At 32.6% G+C, this 13,535-nt stretch overlaps 1 protein-coding gene across 1 annotated transcript in view; it reads left to right on the top strand.

The window, feature by feature from the left end:
* Positions 1-13,535, top strand: part of LOC129221997 (voltage-dependent calcium channel type A subunit alpha-1-like) — a 368,073-nt gene that overhangs the window by 325,231 nt on the left and 29,307 nt on the right. Inside the window, 3 exon segments of the mRNA XM_054856408.1 lie at positions 3,732-3,859; positions 11,117-11,213; positions 13,287-13,392. Coding sequence (XP_054712383.1) covers positions 3,732-3,859; positions 11,117-11,213; positions 13,287-13,392 — 331 coding nt within the window.

The following is a 13,535-nucleotide window of genomic DNA, read 5'->3' on the forward strand; positions in this document are numbered from 1 at the left end:
GTATTTGTATTTGTATTTATATACATTTCTTTATTATTGTTTAGCAACACTAAGTAGTTTTTGAAGTTTTAAAATGGCGATCATCTAGTAGGTTGGAATAAAGTTTCGCTAATAATATCTTCGTCTTTACATCTTTATATTTCACAGTTAACTCTGCTAAGTAGATACATAACCTTAATATGTTACTTAAAGTCATTAGATTATGTAAAATTTATCAAAACTATCTGTCACATTTGTTTCCACAACACAATTTTCTTGTCAGTAATTAAAATATTTTGCCCTTGGAGCCAGTTTTGCTGTGGTGAAATCGGTTTTTAACGGAATACATCCTTTCATACTATGATGCGTTTTACGATTTATCCCAATCGAGATTTTCTTTTTGAATAAGTACTTTTAGTGTAGTTGGTCACTTTATGCCAGAAAATGCTACATAGAGCATGATATCCATCAAAACTGATGATCCACAAACCATTCCAACAAATGATAACAACTGTCTTAACAAAACATCAAGTCTCAAATTTGGCAGGCATGTCCGCATGATTACGAAAGTAACCACTAAGAAAGGATTTTTCGAAATCTCAATTAGTTTGGGAAAAATTAATTAAAACCCTTAAATTTCTGCGAAATTAAAACCTGTCATTGAAATTCAAATCCCTTATTTTCGAAGGCTTTCCTCCATTCAAATCATTATTCAGTACTTTCATCTCAACTTTTGGTCGATAGCGAACTATAAATTTGATATTGTTTTTGCTTCTCACCTGATTCTTCCAGGCTTTTCTCAAGTCAAATAATAATGTTTCTATCTTTTGCTTTCATTTTTTCACAACTAGAAACAAAGTTTTTAAGAACATCATCACAGGCGGACTATCCTTTTGAAGTTAGAAGAGTGCAGTTTCCTGTTAAAGTTTGCTTTGCAATAACCATTAATAAGTCACAAGGACAGACATTAAAAGTAGCAGGGATCGATTTAAGAGAAGACTTTTTTTCACACGGCCAATGTTATGTAGCTTGCTCCAAAGTCAGTTCATCAAGCAGCTTAATAATTTTAGCACCAGAAAAAAAACTAAAAATGTTGTATACAAAGAAGTTCTTGCCTAAACATAGGTATAACAATAAAATGTGGATGGCCTGTGTTTGCAAAGATAATCAATACTTTAAAAGGATCGTTAATAACAGTTAAAGATCAGTTAAGGACAAGGGCATATATATAAGAAGTCCAAGGGCCCCGGGATCCTCCCAAAATTAGGAAAAAATGTAGGTAACTAGAGGACCCGACAGACGTTGTTTTGTTCAAACTTTGTAAATTGAAAAGTAAAAAAATTTCAATAAACTATCAAATGTTTGAACCGTTTTGTTGAAAAAAATAAGTAAAAAGAAAAGGTTTTAAGCTGCTTGGTGTCAAAATGCGTATATTTATTACAACTTGATTTATCTAATGCCCACTGAGCAGTTGTTTTATTAACTATTTTTTCTCCCGTACTTGATGGTTTGTTCTTTCAGCCATACCCAAAGGATAAAAAGCGTCCTCAGATATTAAGTGTAAAAAACTAACTACCCATCTAGAACAAACGGGAAATCCCGTTGCAACATCCCCCATATGAAAAAGAATAAAACAATGAAAAAGATATCGTTTAAAAAAATGATAAAGGTAAAAACAGTTCTCTGAATAAATGAAAATCACTCATCCCTCCCCCCCCCCCCTCCCGATGTAAAATAAACGCACTCTTCAACTAAAATGACTAAAAACTCTTTAAAAACGAAAAGCAACTCTTTGCAATTGGAAATAATTCGCCAAATAAACAAAATATACAATAAATTACATTAACATTAGCTTTAAAATGTAAGCAAATGATCACACAACTCTATTGTTTACAGCCAAAGTCGCCAAGCCACCACGTTACTGTAATCCGGCCGATCAGTGAGCGAAGCCAACTCCCACCCATTAGCGCTCCGATCTTTTGAACGAAAACTTTTTAAACTTCATATATTGCCTAATTTGTTCTTTCCACCAAAGATAAAGATCTCCCACTGCACTGATCTTGTGTGTACAGAACTACCCTGTTGTAATTTATCTGGACGAAAATAAAATTTGTTTCGTCTCTGAATTTCATCATCTTTTCCTTTAATAATGTACTGATTAGTTAGATAATCCTTAACGTATTCTTGACATTGGTGCCAAAACTCAGATGGATTTCAGCCGAGAAACAAATATTGCTAAGTACAGGCGGTACTTTCTGATCATTTGGTTAGGAAAATCTAAAGCACCGATCCAGTCACATGGTTCAGCTACGACGACAGAACACACGTTTTGCGTGAACCTTCCAGTGCTTTACTTTAAAATATATCACGGGACCTAAAATGGTTGCTTTTAAGAAATGGAAGGCTTCATTCTCTCTCTACGTTTTATCTATTCTCAATTGACATATCACAGTAGGAAATTTCATTACAAAAAGCAGAACTGACTTTCTTATTGTCCTTTGGCAACAGGTTAAATATTTATTTCAGTTCTCGCTCAACAATAGGTTAAAATAAATATTAATCATTTGGGAGGTATAACCATCCAATGTTTAAATTAATTAATTAATTAACAAAAACGTTTCCGATTCGATCCATCGCGCTTCGAAACCATGCTTGCACAGAAAAAATTTGATCAAAATTGGTCCAGCCGTTTAAAAGCCTTATGGTGACAAACGTCCGCACAGAATATTTTTATATATTAAGATAGGTAATTATTATTACAGGGGGTTTTCGAAACTAGGTGCACCAAGCACTGTTAACCCCAGCTAATTCCATTACCCGAGCAATGCCGGGTACGGGAATGCTAGTTATATGATAAAATACAATAAAAATACTGAAACTAAAGCAGTAAAATAAACAATTACAGTAAAAAATCACTTATCTCAGGAGCAGCAAAAACACTCCCCCGCAACTCTAGCGCCCTCTAGCGGCAGCTTTAATAGGGTATTTCTCTGGACTTCTCTTCATGCTTCTAAAATTAAAGGCGATATCCTGATAATTTTATTGCGCAAATTTAATTTGTCTATTCTGTTCAGTGGAATTCAACCCCAATGAAATTCACTATGGAATAATATGATTTCAAGTATTGTTCTTACAGCACCAGCAGCGTATCAATTAACTCATAATTGGCATCCCCATAGTCCCCGTATATTTTCTTTTTCAATTTAAGTGATTACAATATCCAATGAAAATTTCTTATGCCATAACCATCATCAAACATACATTTATATGATACGTAGTGCAATGTTACATACAGTAAGATTGTATTATTCAGCGGGAATAATATGTTGGTCTTTTTTGATCTGAAAATGAGGTAAATCAATTTGTTTCAAACCTCACAAAAGTGAAAGAAAAAAATATTTCTGACTATAAATTTTCAAATTAAATAGTACCTTTATGATATTTATTTAATATAGATAGTTTTTTTTAACCCAAACTAGGTGGGGACGGGCCTCTAGTAATTGATAAACAAACCCATATTTTTTCTACACAGTGAATAAAAATTTTCAAGAATTATTTTGTTGCTGAAAAATGAAATATTAATTATTTTGATCTCAAGATTATTTATTCTTATCTATTTTTTTTAATCACATGATCTTTTAGTTAGCTGAAATTCTTGAAACTACAATTCCTTTGTGCTTAACCTCTTTCACATTTTTCTGAATCAGAAAAATAGTATTAATCTATACTAATAATAGTAATTTATTTTACAGATGTTAAATCTTTTTGTTGCTGTAATTATGGATAATTTTGATTATTTAACCCGAGATTCTTCTATTCTTGGGGCTCATCATTTAGATGAATTCATTAGAATGTGGGCAGAATATGATCCTAGTGCTACGTAAGCATTATGCAACAGTTTTATTACTTGTAGTATCAAGTCATATTATTCATATAAATATTGTTGTTGTGCTTGTAAAATTCCTTTTTCTCATTGAATTAGAATTTAAAATTTTATTCTATTTGGTTTTGATATATAAATGGGAAATCTTTTAAAAACAAAAAAAAAAAGGCATTATGATATAAATTTTTGAAAAAAGGATTTTTCCCATAAAGTCGAAATTTTCTTTGTTATGAATAAAGTACAGATTGTATGCGAGTTTGCGAGTGCATATATATCACAGTCAAACCTGATAACTTCGAAAACCATTGTATGTCGAATTTTTTTATTTTCCTTGCATTTATAGTATAAATTCAATATTTTTCGCCATGCTTATCTGGAATAAATTTTCCCAAAAACTCAAGACAATCCTTCATTGTCTTTTCTACATTATCCCACTTAAAATTTTGTTTTACACAAATACAGATGTTTCTGAAAATTGTATGAATTTCATGTTTACACAAAGTATTAAAACTTTTTTTTTTCGTTTGGAGGAGGGGGGTGACACCACAAATTACCTCCCGGTGTGTCACCCATGCTAAGTACGCCACTCATGAACTTATTATGATTTATTACAATAAAAGTAACTAATGTGCATATCATTTTCTATGTGAATACTTGTTTTAATGTTTATAATTATGTATATTGTGTTTATAACTAAATGCAAAAATTGAAAGGCCTATCGCTTTTTATTCAAAACTTCAATTGCACAGTGTACACCATAGATTTGCGCAGTACTTCAGAAATGGGGTTACCACTGTACCAGAAGGTTGAAATTGCTCTTAGAAAGGCTCCCATACTTGCTCGCTTAAGGAAAATTTTCAAATATTGTGAGTAAAAAAGAATTTTTAAAGCTCATGAGGCAAGAAATTAATGAACCTAAAAATATAAAATTTTTGCCACTTTCGTATTAATTTTCATTTCTATGTGCTAATGTGGGTACCACGGTACTCCTGGTAACCCCCTTGTGTACGCCTATGGTGTACACCCATGATTTCATAGAATGTGGATATCTATTCAACATACTATTGGGTAAAATAAGAAGTAACAACATCAAAATGCAAATTGCAGATTACAGCAGCTTTACAACGTATGTGCTTTTTGGCGTTGTTATTTCTTATTTTACTTTTCAGCATAAAAGTATTTACTCAAAAAATGTTCAAATATTTAAGTTTCTTATTTAGTTAATCTTATAAGCAAGCTTAAATAAATCAATTTCTATTTAAAAATACAATAAAATTCCACTCATGCAGACACTAACGGGACACATTTTTTTGTCCGCAGGACAGGGGTTTAATAATGTTATTTGCCTTGAAACCGGGGAATTAAAAATTGTCCGCATAAGATGGATGGTGACAGGAAAAAACGTCCCCGGAAATAAAGTCCCCCGGATGAAACATCCCCGGAAAAAACGTCCCCTAGGAAAATTCGTCCCTTAGGAAAAAACGTCCCTGATGAAAATGCGTACCGTATAAACAAAATTGAGATGCAAAGTGTTTTACCATTTCCACTAACGAATTGCAATTTGTTCAGTATTTGTTTAAACACTGTTTTATAGTCATTTAAAGCATCAATGTGCGTGAACACTAGCATGTAAACAGTCATTACATTGTACCATCAAAACGAAAACGAATGTTCTCGATATAGATTACAGGAAGAATTAATACCACGAGTGTTCAAGCAAATAGAATAAATATATATTAATCACATTTAAAAAACTGGTAGCTTTTGATGTTCAGGACTCCACCTTGTATTACATATATACTTTTAATCTCTGGTAAGCAAATTTTACTGGTGGCTATTTGAGACTATATTTAAAAAAAATATTTTTTGTTTATTAAAGCTAAAGAAAGCCGCTAAAACATTGGTGGAACAAATTCTGTCTTGGCCATGTGATAAAAAGTAAGAAACCACGAAACTCCAAGTTCGTGTAATTCGGGTTGACCTAAGTCGGTGTATTACTCTATTGCACAGTTTGAAAACTTTTACAGGAGAAAAAAAGCATCGATTTCATTTTTAACCCCCGACAAATAAAGGAAGGGGGTTATAAGTTTGACGTGTCTGTGTGTTTGTGTATCTGTCTGTGGCACTCTAGCGCTTTAAACAGGAACCGATTTACACACTTGAGTGCCCCGGGGCACTGACAAATATGGTGCCCCCCCCCCTAAAAAAAAGAAAGATATGAAGGTAATTTTTGGATATTATTCTGATAGAAAGAAAACTCGAAAATAAATTCCTGATTTTCAGGCAAGAAATTTTTTTTACAGTTGCAGATGGAGAAACTATGATGGTTAAGGTAAATCATAATGTGCTTTCTGCGTTCCTTTGTTTTCTTGTAATAAAATCATCTATAATGTCCTTATAACTAAGTTTTGCGGTCAAACTTCCTTCTATTGATAATAGAGCTAATGAAGATAATTTACTATTATGCAAAGGACACTTAGTTCACTTCAATAGGATCAATAGACTTTGCCAATCTCCACTGCAATCGGAGATTGGCAAAGTCAAAAACAATTTCAGGGCTGTATCTACATTGGCAAAAGTATCCATTTACCAAGTTTATGGATTTTTTTTAACTTTTCGGTGATTAAACTTTCTTTTCCGATGATTGAACTAATATGAATAAATTTATCAGGAAAAGATTCCTCCAAATCACAGGATTAAGGTTTTTAAAGATCTTTTGCGTTTTCTCGAATATTTTGCTTGTCGCATTCAAACAAGCAAGAAAATTTCTTTAATATGCCATCATAGGCTGAGGTCCTGAATTTTAGTTTTGTAATGAAGTTATCACAGATTACATAAAAACAGGAAACCTTGAAACTTTGTTTAGAGTCTAATATGACTTCTTCACATTGTCCATCATAAAACTGTTTTGGAGTTTTTTCTGTCTTTTTGCTCCAAAAAAAAAATGATGACAGAAATTTGGTGCCCCCTTTCCTTTGGTGCCCCGGGCCCCGAATGCCCCGCCATAAATCAGTCCCTGGCCTTAACAGATGGACCGATTTTGAAAAGAAAAAAATGTTCGAAAGGAGAGTGATCGAGACTGTTCTTAGCTAGGTTATACAAATACAAATACAAATACAAATGTGACGACCAGCAACAGGCTCTGGGCCCAGCTAGGCTGGTCCTGGTCAATTAATTAGTCCCCAATGAAGATCAATGGCCCTCTTAAAGCTATCCACACCCTTGTTCATTACCGCCTCTTCCGGTAAGCTATTCCAAGTGCCCACGACCCTGCTAAAGTAGTAGTTTTTCCTGATTTCCAAGTTAGCCTGAGATTTAAATAGCTTAAAACAATGACCCCTTGTCCTGCTTTCCCCGCAAAAATTTAATCCATTTACATCTTTCATTTTGATAAATTTAAATAACTGAATCATGTCCCCTCTGACTCTCCTTTGCTCTAGGCTATACATGTTAAGCCTATTAAGTCTGGTATCATAATCTAAATCTGAGAGTCCCCTTACTAATTTAGTTACCCTTCTTTGAACCCTTTCCAATACAAAAATATCTTTCTTCGGATAAGGCGACCAGAATTGCACAGCATACTCCAAATGAGGTCTTACTAAACTCCTATATAAAGGCAGAAGAACTTTCTTAGATTTGTTTGAAATAGATCTATTGATGAACCCAAGCATTTTGTTGGCTTTGTTACTAGCAATACTGCACTGTTGACTAAACTTGAAGTCCTGATTTATAAAGACACCCAGATCCATAACATTTTCTGCCTGATTTATGACTGAACCCTGTAAACGATATCTCATACGCTTATTTCCATGACCTAAGTGTAGCACTTGACATTTCCCTACATTAACTGCCATACCCCATTTATCTGCCCACTTAGTAATATGATCTAAATCCTCTTGCAGCTGTTTTACTTGTTCTTCATTTTCGACAATCCCCATAACTTTTACATCGTCAGCAAAACAATTCATTCTTCCAGAAATATTTTCATTGATGTCATTCATAAATATAATAAACAAAAGAGGCCCTAAAACTGATCCCTGAGGAACCCCACTTAAAACATCACTCCAATTAGAGTGATTTCCTCTCACAACTACTCTTTGCTTCCTACCAGTAAGCCAATTTCTTACCCAAAGTAAAGTTTTTCCTCCTATTCCAATGTCAGCTAACTTGCTGAGAAGAGCAACATGCGGTACCTTGTCAAAAGCTTTTTGAAAATCAATATAAACAACATCCACACATTTTTTGTTATCTAAAGCTGAGGTAACCTTGTCATAGAAATGCAATAGATTAGTAGTACAGGATTTACCTTTCCTGAAACCATACTGCAAACTAGTCAACAGACTATTAGTCTCTAAGAACATCATGATCTTAATTTGCGTCTTTGGATGACATTAACTAACGAAGATTTTAATTTAAAACCTCTAAAAGGTTTTTCGTGATTTTTTCAGGGAAAACATATTTAAAAAATTTTTAATTTCATTCCAAAATAAAGAAAAAAAATTTCCGCGTCTGATGGAATGTGTTTGGAACTTCCAAGTTACATAGAACTCGACCTACAACATTTTTTAAAGCAGATTTTAATAACGGCTAAGCCTTTATTCACGCGATTGATCACCGAATTCATTGTTGGCCGACAAGGAAATTAAACCATAGACTAATAGTAAGAGTAGACCGAGCTTTCCCAGCCTTGCTGATTAAAAAATTGGTTCATGGATACATCATGTGACTGGTGGGAGGCTTGGTGAAAACTTTGGCAGCATGGTTGCTAGATGGCAACATTATCTATAGTTTGGCACTCGACATGTATTTTAAGACGTAATGTGTTTTCATTATAATTTTTTTTCCAGGTGCAGAGATTGAACTGTTTTTCTTTTAGTTAAGCATTATTTTGACATTAGTAATTTAGTTTTTGATTACAGTTTTCAGTAACTTTCATTTCATTTGGAACTGCTACGTCAGCATTGGCGTGAACGTAATGGCGTAAACGTTTTGCGTTAACGCAAAAATGTACTAATCGGTATCTTAAATTGAGATTGTAGGTAAAAATCTTATCGTTTGCCGATTCTTTTTGGGCGCTTATATCTTTAATTGCTTAGAGAGTTATTGAAATTGAATAAAGAAAATGCACAATACTATCTAAACGAAAAACTCACTATATTAACAAAATATTTACAACTTAGAATAACAAATTTACAAATCGGACTCCATAAAAGATCATTCTTCCGTGTTTCAACAATTCTATTTATTTTATTTCTCGCAGGCGTTGATTGTCCATGACGATCAACGCTCACTGTTGCTAGGATATCCACCAGTCACATGGTTTAGTTTATGAGCAGCAAAAGGGTTGCCATAGCTCGGTCTATTCTTATTATTAGTCTATGAATTAAACGCAATGATTTAAAATTTTTATCTTTTGCCAGTTTTTATTTGTTAGCAAATAAAATAATTGAAATTGATTTTTAATAGTATAAGGCTTTTAAATGGATTTTCAATTTTCCCTCTTGATTCTACAGTTCCGACTGAATTTTTTTATTAATTTTTAATTTTATATGGCTTGTCTCTGTAGTGATGCTATTTGCGGTTAATCTTTTATGAAAGTTCATTATTTAATTTTTATTCTAAAAAGTTGTATTTAAGTTTATGTTTTATCAGTAGCTAATTGTACTAATGACACTTTTTTGGAACTCAATAAATTTGATTTTGTATGACTCGTGTTTACCACAAATATATAATAAGTTGAAAAATCAATAATTAAGTAAAATAATTTTGAAAATGTCGAAATAAATGTTAAAAATCACATTAGCTATCTTTCTTTGATTTCTACAATAATTATTTGTTACAAACATTATTACGTATAAATAGGCTTGCCAGACGTCCCGGTTTGCTCTGGACAGTGCCGGTCGGTTTATTTCACCTCCCGTAAAATTTGATTACAGATGACCAAGGAAGTCTAAATGTAATTAATCATTTCTGTATCTCAGAGCCAGACCGTTGTAAGTTCAAATATTGTGGTTTTCTGTTTATTAATGCATTGTATGTAGAATCTCAGTCACATGCTAACGTTAAGCTTCTGTAATTACTTACCAGTGTTAAAAGAGCGTGCGTCCTACACTTTGCATGTTTCAGACAAATGATTTTCCCATCTCCTGTAAAGTAGCAATTGTGTGAATTGCATTAGTTGGGCTTTGAGGTACAGATTTATAACATTGACTTGTAAAATTAATGTCGGATTAATTTGTGAGTATTTTAACAACTAGATTTTTAAAAAAAAGCAAAAAAGTCTTTTTAAAAACGTCCTAGCCAAAGCAAGGAATTGTTCAAATTTTTATTCCTCGCTCAAAGTTCTTCTTCTTACAAAAGTAACGTAAAAATATTAACGTGTAGGAAATAAAATTTGTTAAAACCTTATTTTTTGTGCATTATTATGTCTGGTTTTAAGAATATTTTATAAATTTTGGATCAAAAAATATCCGCAGACAAGCCGGTGACAGACCTTTTCCCAGAGCACCGTTGGAGAAAGATGATTTGCGGTGTTTACTGTGTATCTCAGCTGACATTTATCTGAAATCAAATTCTATTTGAATTTAGTCAAAGTATTAATTAATCCTCCCCCCTCCCCACGTTCTCAGATATTTTTTTGTTTGGCTTTAAAATGTTTGGCGGGTATTTGAAGTTAAAAATGCCATTTTTCACGAAAAATTCCGCTTTTTTGTTTGTAAAAAACCAATAAAAAAAATCTCAAACTCAACGTTGAGGGGAGGTTTTTTTTATATGCAGAATGTGTGAACTAAATTTGAAATGAATCGGTCAATTCTTTTTAAATGGGAGTGAACACAGACTTTGAAAAAGTGGTTTTGAGAAAAAAATGCGTTCAAAGTTTTAGAAACTAAAAAGCAACAATTCCAGCTTCATAGAGTACAAAGCAACTTCAATCTCCTCAGCCTATTATTTTAATAAATTGCATAAAATGATAAAAAAACTTAGCATCTAAATTTTGTTTATACGGTACGTTTTTTCATGGGGGACGTTTTCTCATGGGGGACATTTCTTCATGGGGGACGTTACTTCCAGGGACTTTTCTTCCGGGGACGTTTTTTCCTAGAACCAAGAGGGGTGTCAGGGTTTGAAAGGTGTCCGTTAGGAGGGGTTTTACTGTATAATGAGATAAACAACTTTACCCTTTGAATTTAAAATCCATGCATTTCATTGCATGTTTCATTCTACTGCTAACTTATGCTTGTTTTGTTATTCTAGAGGTCAAATTCATTATACAGAAATGTATGATATGTTGCGCAACATGGATCCACCGCTGGGGTTCGGAAACAAGTGTCCTTATCGTTTAGCATATAAGGTGATTCTTTATTCAACATTTTGATTGAATTATTCTTATGGTTTTCCTTGTACAAAATATTCTTATTTACAAATTCAAAGTTTTTTTTTTTTTTAATCTCATAAAGCAATCAGATTTATACTTCTCATGCCCTAATTGAAAAAAAAAAATCCTGAATTATATTGAAACTACAAATTAGAAGCTTGGGAAAGCTCTTGAAATTATTTGGGGAAAAAAATTGAGAACCTTCAAAAAATAGTCAACACAGAGATCACTTCACTATAGTTCCTACGGATTTGAAAAGCCTTCTAGTTTTTATGTGTTTTCTATGCTTTTACCACATGTTTTGTACTTCTACTTAGCTCAACTGTTATTCTTGTTTGAAACTGCTTCTGATAATGGAATAAATGTTGGAAGTTTTAAGAGTAAAAATTGATTTCTCCCATAATTTTGAAAAGGAGATGATTTTTATTTTCCCCATATTCAATAAATGTGAAAAACATTCTTTGAATTAAAAAAAAATAAATAAACAAATTTTTAAAAAAATCCCTCGTTGTACACTTTCTACATCGAAAGATCTTTCCACTTCTGGATCTAATTTTAAATCTACTTGACTGCTTAAATTGGGCAAAAAATTTCGTCAAAAGATTTTTTTTTTCAATAAAAAAATTAAACATGAAGTTATGGTGTTTTCCTCGAAGCCTTGCAATCATAAAAACTGTTTGATTCAAATATGATGATGACCTCAAAAGTTATTAGGCAAGGAAGTTGAACCTTATCTTCAAATTTTCTACTTTTCAGTTTATGTTGAAACAATTAATATATTGTTGACATTTTTTTCTTTGCTGCATTTATAATTTATTAAAACTATTAATCCTTCTATCGTGCTTTTTAAGAACTTGTATTATACAAAAAGTTGACTCAAACGTACAGTAGTCGTATTGTTAAAATTAAAAAAAAAATGCCTTCTAATTTCTGTGCAAGGTAACTACTCGCATTATCCCTCCTATAAAAATGCTTGGAAGGACACACCATTTTCGGGGTAGATGTCCTGGTTGACAAAATTTTGTTGGGCCAGAAATGCTTTTAGTTTGAACTGCTTATACCACCTTCAATGCAAAAAGTAGAAATGAATTTTACTTAATTTTCTTTGAGGTTGATTTGAACTAATAAACATTAAATTTGTATTATTTTCACAATAATAAACCAAATATTTGTTCCCCCCCCCTCCCCGGATATACAGCATTGATTGTAACTGCTTTGTCAATACTTCTAACGATGAATTAATATCATTTTTTTAATATAATGAAAAATAATTTATTTTTGCTTTTATATTTTCAAATGAGTATTTATTGTTTATCTCCTCTGAACTCTTGGCTTTACTTAACTAAACTTAGTGGGGCAACAGCCTAGTGGATGACGAGACCTACTGTGCCCATTTTAGTTTTTATGACCGGGGCTCTGGGGCACAAAGCAGGTGTTCCGGTGGGGTGGTCAGCCGAACGCAGAACCTCCAGAGTTTAGTTCCAAAGCTAATTTGTGCTCATTTTATCAACCTGCTGGGATGAAAGGCTGAGTCGACTGTGCCCAACCCAGGAATTGAACCTGGATCTGAAGCATGGAAGTGCTACCACTAAGTTACTGGGCTTTATTGGCTTTACTGGTCATGCATAAGCAAAGGCACTGGAACTTGCTTTGACTTGGTGTGGCAAAATAAATTTGTAGTAATTGTTACCTATTATTTTAAAATACTGACAGTAAAGGTATCTCCTTTACCTTTTTATTTTGATATCACCATGTACAAACTGTCTTTGCTTTCCTAAACATAGAATCTGAAACCATGAAAACATAAAATTTATCTCACATGTTATATAAAACAGTTTATTGTGCTGTCTGTATTTTAGTCACAAATTTTTGACCTTGTTACATGAACTAACAGTGCAAGGAAGCACATTATATGGAAGTCTTGTGTGCGTGTGTGTGTGCATGTGTTTTTTTTTTTTTTTTTTTTTTCTTTCAAGATATTTAAAAATTAGTTTTTCTCCCCTTTCAAAGCCTTTGTATAATTTGTTTGTATTTTCCACAATTTTCCAGAAACTTATCAGAATGAATATGCCTCTTTCTCAAGATCTAAAAGTTAACTTTACTACAACCTTATTTGCCTTGATAAGGGAGAATCTCAGTATTAAAATAAGACCAAGTAAGATACTTTTTATCTTGTTTTATGTGTATATAATTAAGCTTTAATAATGTATTTTTATGAAAATGCGTACCCTTTTTTAAAAGAAAATCAATTTTAATTTTATAAATGTATGGTTTTTTTTGTTTTTTTTTTTTTGCTTT

The sequence above is a fragment of the Uloborus diversus genome, chromosome 5 (genome assembly GCF_026930045.1).
Source record: "Uloborus diversus isolate 005 chromosome 5, Udiv.v.3.1, whole genome shotgun sequence".
Classification (NCBI taxonomy): Eukaryota; Metazoa; Arthropoda; class Arachnida; order Araneae; family Uloboridae; genus Uloborus; species Uloborus diversus.